The following is a 6,524-nucleotide window of genomic DNA, read 5'->3' as shown; positions in this document are numbered from 1 at the left end:
TTGGAACATCTTCTGGGTATATGACCAGGAGAGGTATTGCTGGATCTTTCAGGAGTACTACATCCAATATTCTGAGGAACCTCCAGACTGATTTCCAGAGTGGTTGTACCAGCTTGTAATTCCACCAGCAATGGAGGAGTATTCCTCTTTCACCACATCCTCGCCAGCATCTGCTGTCACCTGAATTTTTGATCTTAGCCATTCTGACTGGCACTCTGCATTTTAAAGAAATAAACATTTTAGAATGAATAAAGTGTCACTGGGGTTAGATCCCATAGGCAGCATTTAGATGTTTGGTAAAATGGAAGGGGGAGACACTAGTTTAGATATGTGAAGTCTTATATGTAATGAAGAAAAGATGATCTATCTGGAAGATGGATTTATAGAAAAACCTTATCAGAAGATACTGTGGTGGATTAGAAAGAAGGAAGAAACAAAGCAAATAATGATTTCAGTATTTGTCTCTTTGGAATCTGACAGAATGGGAATTGAGGGAATGCAGAAGAAAAGAAATGGAGAGGACATCTGTAGAGTATGGGGGCAGTGGCTAGCAAATCACAGATGTGACAACTGTGAGCATTTGTTGGGTGGGCTTAATCATGTGGAGTCAAGGCAGATTGAAAGTATGGGTGCAGAAGAGATGCTAATAACATACATGGTGAGGGGTATGAAGGAGCAAGCTAAGAAAGAGAAAGACCCACAGTCTTGGAGACTGGAGGTGTTAGATTCACAAGAGACATGGAGAAATAACATACAGAGAATATTTGTGGATAGGAGGTTGACAGTTCCTGCTGCTGCAATGTCCAAAGCCATGGAGGTTATAGGTATTTAGATGTGCCAGGAGGAGGCACAAGATAATACATATATAAATAAACATAATACATTTGTATATGATATATTCCTTGGCATGGTACCCAAAACAATAGAGAGTAGGACACATGTGTGTATATTACATTTAGGAATATGTATAACCCTTCTTTATTATCTAAATAAAACCTCCTTATAAATGTCTTGAGCTTTTGTCATTTCACAGTATCTAGATACCACAAATTAGTCATTTTTCCAATGATAAGCATTTAGGTTATTTCTGCATGTGGCCATTTTTAATATACCACAGGGTAGAGTATCTATAGAAGATTACCAATTATAACCCTGGTTACTTCTTTGTGCTGCTACCTGAAAAATGTTTAAATACATGGTACATGTCATTGCAATTGCTTTCCTAGAAGATAGAACTAACTTATACTCTCTTACTCAATTTGATAGTTTCTGTTTTCCCACACTTTGAACCTTACTGCTAGTGTATTAAAAACAAGTAAGAAAATTACTTTTATTAAGTTGATAAAAGAAAAAACAAGAAACTGGTTCACTAGTTAAAAGCACTGGCAGTTTTGTTCCCAGCACCCATAGTGTGTAGCTTACAACCACTTGTAACTCCAGTTCCAGGCTATCAATGTCCTCTTCTGGTCTTCAAGAGTATCCTCACACATGTAACAGACACAGACACACATAGATGTGCATACATAAGAAATCTTTAAAAGGTAATACAATTATTTTAATGTGCTTTTCCATGGAGATTTCATATGTGTGAGTCAACTTTCAATTACTATAACAAATAACTTATGGAGAATGTTTCTTTTGGCTCATCATTTTCAGAGTATCAGTGCATGACCACATGGTGTTTTGCTTCTGGGCCTGTGCATGCTAATACATCACAACAAGCACCTACATCAGGGCAAAGTGCTCGTGGTATAGGAACTGAAAGGCAAAGAGAGGGGAGACTAGAGTTTCACATCTTTGTTTTTACCACGTGGCACTTGGAGGAGCATTCCAGATCTAAACTGTAGCAAAACGAATATTGGCCATCAGTATAATCTCTCTCATGAATTTATTGTGATAAAGTTTCTGATAAGCTTATGCTCTTGTATGTGTGTTTGTGTGTTGTATGTGTATGTGTGTGTGTGTGTGTGTTTGTGTGTGTGTGTGTGTATGGCAGGGTGTTATCTCTTGTCATTTGGTTATTTAAGATTGTTTTTATCAGGTAGGGTAATTTTATATTTGAAGGTAGAATGTGAAGAACTAGGTGCTGGGAGCCAGCTCAGTTGTTACAGTGCCAGCCATACAAGCATGAGGATTGGAGCTAAGATACCCAGTACCCATGTGCAAAGCCAGAGCTGGCGGCTTACCTGTAGTCCCAGTAACTAACTAAGGAACAAAGATATAAGGCTCTTGGTCAGTCCCTGGGGACTCCTGGCCAGTCTAGCTAAACTGATGAATCCCAGATTCAGTCAGAGACCTTGACCTCTCAAAATAAGGAGAACAATTAAAGAACACATCCTGTCTCTATCTGATCTCCATGTGTGTATAAACACCCTTACCTCCCTCTTCTCCAAAAATCAAAACAAAACAAAACAAAAAAACAAAACAAAACAAAACCTCAGAAAAAAACAAAAGTGGAGAGAGGTGGAGAAGACATATTCTTGAATTTTAAGTTTCCTAAAAATTACTTATAAATTAAATTGAAAAAAAATATATTAGAGCAGAATGCCGAGAGAAAGAGGCTTCAGAAAACATAACTCTTCCTGGGCCATTGCTAAAATCAAGTACATCATTCTCTAATTATCGTATTCAGAAGAAAACAAAAACCAAAATCTACAAGTAACTGATTGTGTTTGTTTCCGTTCAGTGTCTCCATGGGAAGATGGAAAATGAAGGAAGAAATGAACCAACAAAAGAAATTGATCATCGAGTTATTTAATTATCAAGTTTAATCCAAGTTTCCATCAAGCCAAACAGATCAACATTCAGTATACTCACTGGGCCTCTGAACTCTCTGCCTCTAGGGCTTTCCTGTTTTCACTCCCTGATGTGGCCTCCTGTACCTCCTCTCCCTCACTGGGCTCCACCGCTGCCCCTGGGCCTCCTTTGGTCCTTGAGCTCAGACCATCATGCAGACCATCTCTAGCAGACTGTTCCTGTCCCTCTGGGAGCTGCCCATCTTCTTGGATTGACAGCACTACTGCCTCCTGCTCTCTGCTGCTCTCACCTGGTGCTCCCTGCTTCTGGGGATCTGGGTTGTTAGTGTGACTTTCTTGCTTAGCATCTCCATGGTGGTCTATCTGACTCTGTGAATCCTCTGGTACATGTGGCTCAGCTATCTCTGAGCTGCTCTTACCTACCTCTGGAGCCAGACTGTTGGGAGTTTCACAAAAGCCCTCATCACTCTGTGTAAGTGATAACTCAGAATCTTCTCCCTCATTGTGGTCCTCCTTCCTGATTGGCTTGTCCTGAGTCCTGGTGGCCCTATGCTTTTTTCTTTGAGATTGTTTCTCAAGTGGTGCCAGCTCCTGGGACCTTTCTCTTGTTTCCAGTGTCTCTTCAGCTGCAGGGCTATTTTTGTTGTTTTCAAATGCATCCACTGTGTCTTCCTCACTGTGTCTTGCTTCTTTTCCTGAGACAGAATCTTCCTTAATTTCAGGGAGATTCTGATTTCCTTCTTCAGAGCTTGGATCTTTCACAGCAGTGTCCTTTTTGGCATCGTTTTCCCTCCACGATCCTGGAAATTCTTGGCACTTCTCATCCTGTGTTTCAGCTTCTGCTGCTGGGGATAGGGTTATTCTTTCATGTTCTTTCCACTCCCCCTCCTGTTCTCCTCTACTAGATGCTTCTGAAACATTTCTGCTCCAACTTTGGACAGACTGGTCCCTTGTTTTGTGTTCTCTTTCTTGTGCTGGCAATCCGTGGCTCTCAGCTACTCTAGCATCAGCTTTGGGCTCCTCTAAATTTGTTTCAGGTGGTATTCTGCCAGCATCCTTTCCAGTTTCTTGAACCTCAGATAGTTTAGTATCATCCTTAGGCTCAAAAATTTCCTGTGTTTGAGATGATTTCCGGGTAGCAGCTACTACTGACAAATCAGTGTTCTCTGCCCCGGCGGCTTTGTCTCTTTTCTGCAGGAATGGATCTTGTGTTGTAGAAGTATGTTCCTCATCTTCAGTTGGCCTCTGTTTCACATGGTCACTTATCTTGGTGTCACTTAGCCTCCTGGACGGTTTACTTCTTTCTCTTGGGATCTCCTGTGTTGGACTGGTGCTCTGTTTGGGTACTGCTACTGCTGTATTTCTCTTAAATTGGACTCCATCATATTCAGTTGCTGGTACATTTTGTGCGACTTCCTGAGCATCTTCTTTTGGCTGTTGGTTCTCAGGGTCATTTGGCTCAGACACATTTCTTGGCAGGCTGTGGGTATTAATGTCTTCACATGGGCTCACCATAGGCTCATCACCTACCTCACCTTCTTCATTGCTGGGCTGACCTGATGATGCCATTTCTGATGGAACTATGACCCTTTCTTGAGTTGGCCCAACCCCTACTACCTGCTGAATGTTTCCAACGATTGTCCCCAAATCCACAGCATCTGTCTTCTCTGATTTAGACATCAGTCTTGGTTCTGAATTTAGTAATGATATGTCAAAATAAGAGGGATTCAATAAGCTGAAGATTGCAAGAACAAATTCCTCAAAACTGATGGTACCATCTCTGTCAAAATCCAGAAGGTTCAACTTTCTCTCCACAGCATGAAAGACATGTGGCTGTATGTAAACACAAAGAAAACTAAGTTTATTCACAGGGGGTCATGTATTCTGAATATCTTCATGTTTCCTGAGAATCTTTTAAAAAAAATTTTTAACTTTATTCCTTTTAACAGTGAAATAGCCTTAAACAGTGAGAACCCATTGATTCTGGGTTCATTTTTTCATCTCAGCACTAAGCCTAACACTAGCAATTACATCACATGTGTGCTGAGTTAGAAGCATAATAAGGTTGTGACTCGGTGTAGAGGTTTGCCTTGATGAAGCAACAGTTGCATAATGGTAACCTTCATTTCTTTGTATGACTGACTAAGCAATTTCATAGGAGAGGCAGCTGAGAGACTAAAAAGAGAAAAAAAAAGTTCAAAGGTCACTGAAAGCAGAGAGCTGGTTAGCCAAGTGCAAAGGGACAGATAGCTTTGTGCTCATTCTGCTTGGGTTACAAAGTGGCAAATGGGGGCGGGGGAAGAGTGAGCTGCTCACCTGAAGGAAGTCCCCAATTTCTCCCTCAAGGAGCTGTCTCAGCTCTGTGCGGGTCAGTGTTGCCTGGTTGTCACCATCCTCAATGGCATACTTGTGGAATATCTCAACGACACAGAAGACACCTCTCAGGAGCCTTGACATCTTTGCAAACTCAGAAAGGGGCTACAAGAAAGAACAGGGTCTGGTAGGTATTAGAACAGACACTTTATGCTGTGATAAACAGCAACACTCATGTGTTGTGGGAACACTCATGTGTTGTGTTGTCAAGAACAGAGGGGGAAAAAAAAGAAAGAAAAGAAAAGCATCAAACCTAAGCATTAACACACACAAATGAAGCTGGGGGAGGGAGTAGCTAAACCTCTGAATCCCTCTGAGAGTGTCCATCTTTTTTCTTCTCACCTTGAATCAGTCTAGCCTCATCTGCTAAGAAGGAGCATATAACTATCAAATTAATAAAGTTTTTGGAAGAAAGAGAAGTCATGTTCAGAAAACCAACCTTGGATAACACATTTTGATCAAATCACATTGTTCCAGAGAACTCAGTGATAATAAAAGTCCTGACCCTACCTCATTAGTCAGCATTTAAATTAATCAATCTTTACCTTTTAATATAAATATGAGTCCCATGACTTAGTAAGTAGAATTTATGGTATACACTTTATATTCTTTGAAAGACCACATCTTGGATGGCAGGACTCCCAGCATAACAGTCTGAAAAGGGTTAGCTTCTCTCTGAGCCACCGGCACAGTCTCCACAAGTGTCTTGTATAAGCAAGGCAAGCAGCAGCAGCAGAGCCCAGGCATACTTTAGCGTATGAGACTTACCTCGTTCAGGAGTGAGAGCAAGCGGAATGTGGGGCAGTGTGGGGCAGCGGGCTGTGAGCCATGCAGGCACTGGGACCTTTTTATTGAGTCTCTAATTGCTTAGTTAGAAGGAGACACCCTCTGGGTGTAATGACTTGATTCATCACCACCAAACCCGGTCCTCCTCCTTCTCTGCCTTCAGCTCTCCCTGGGATGATTCCTCCTTTAGGTTGCTTCAGTTAAGCCTTATCAGATTCATTAAAAAGAAGAGGAAAGATCTCTTTTCCATATACTGATAGCTTTGGGAGCTTATAATTTTGAAAGTATTTCCAGGGCTTCAGGGTGGCAAAAGAGACTTGTTTTCGTCTAATCTTTCTGTTCTTAACCTGAGGACATAATTATATTTCTGGTTGACAAATCATAAGGCTGGCAGGGACCTCTGAAGTCATCTGATCCCTCCCCCTGCCTGCAGTCTGGCCTCTGATTGACCTAACCTTGAGGAAGGGGTGTCAATCATGTATTTAAAATGAAGCCCTGATTAATCATGGGACAAGGTTGAAGATACTGGTTGATTCAGCAGTTTTCATGTTCTGTTCTCCTTGCCCAAAGGCCAAGTGAGAAAAATGTAATCTATTGTTAGATATACAA

The 6,524-nt window shown here is 41.3% G+C and overlaps 1 protein-coding gene across 1 annotated transcript; it reads right to left on the bottom strand.

The window, feature by feature from the left end:
* Window positions 1-2,740: 2,740 nt before the first annotated feature.
* On the bottom strand, window positions 2,741-5,946 carry Tchhl1 (trichohyalin like 1). The gene is made up of 3 exons (XM_021159193.1): window positions 5,898-5,946; window positions 5,073-5,234; window positions 2,741-4,589 (listed from the first exon to the last, which is right to left on the bottom strand). Exons 2-3 carry the CDS (start codon window positions 5,211-5,213, stop codon window positions 2,814-2,816), a joined length of 1,917 nt encoding a protein of 638 aa, XP_021014852.1. The 5' UTR covers window positions 5,214-5,234; window positions 5,898-5,946; the 3' UTR covers window positions 2,741-2,813.
* Window positions 5,947-6,524: the final 578 nt, after the last annotated feature.

This window comes from Mus caroli, chromosome 3 (assembly GCF_900094665.2).
Source record: "Mus caroli chromosome 3, CAROLI_EIJ_v1.1, whole genome shotgun sequence".
NCBI classification, from domain to species: Eukaryota; Metazoa; Chordata; class Mammalia; order Rodentia; family Muridae; genus Mus; species Mus caroli.
The sequence above is the reverse complement of the archived record's forward strand: the minus strand, read 5'-3'. Positions and strand labels throughout refer to the sequence as shown.

What these genes read in the sequence shown, in the direction of transcription:
- Tchhl1 (XM_021159193.1), bottom strand. Translation starts at nt 5,213, where the DNA reads ATGTCAAGGCTCCTGAGAGGTGTCTTCTGTGTCGTTGAGATATTCCAC. An exon ending in AAATTGGGGACTTCCTTCAG is followed by an intron (nt 4,590 to 5,072) that starts GTGAGCAGCTCA and finishes GTTTACATACAG; the next exon opens with CCACATGTCTTTCATGCTGT.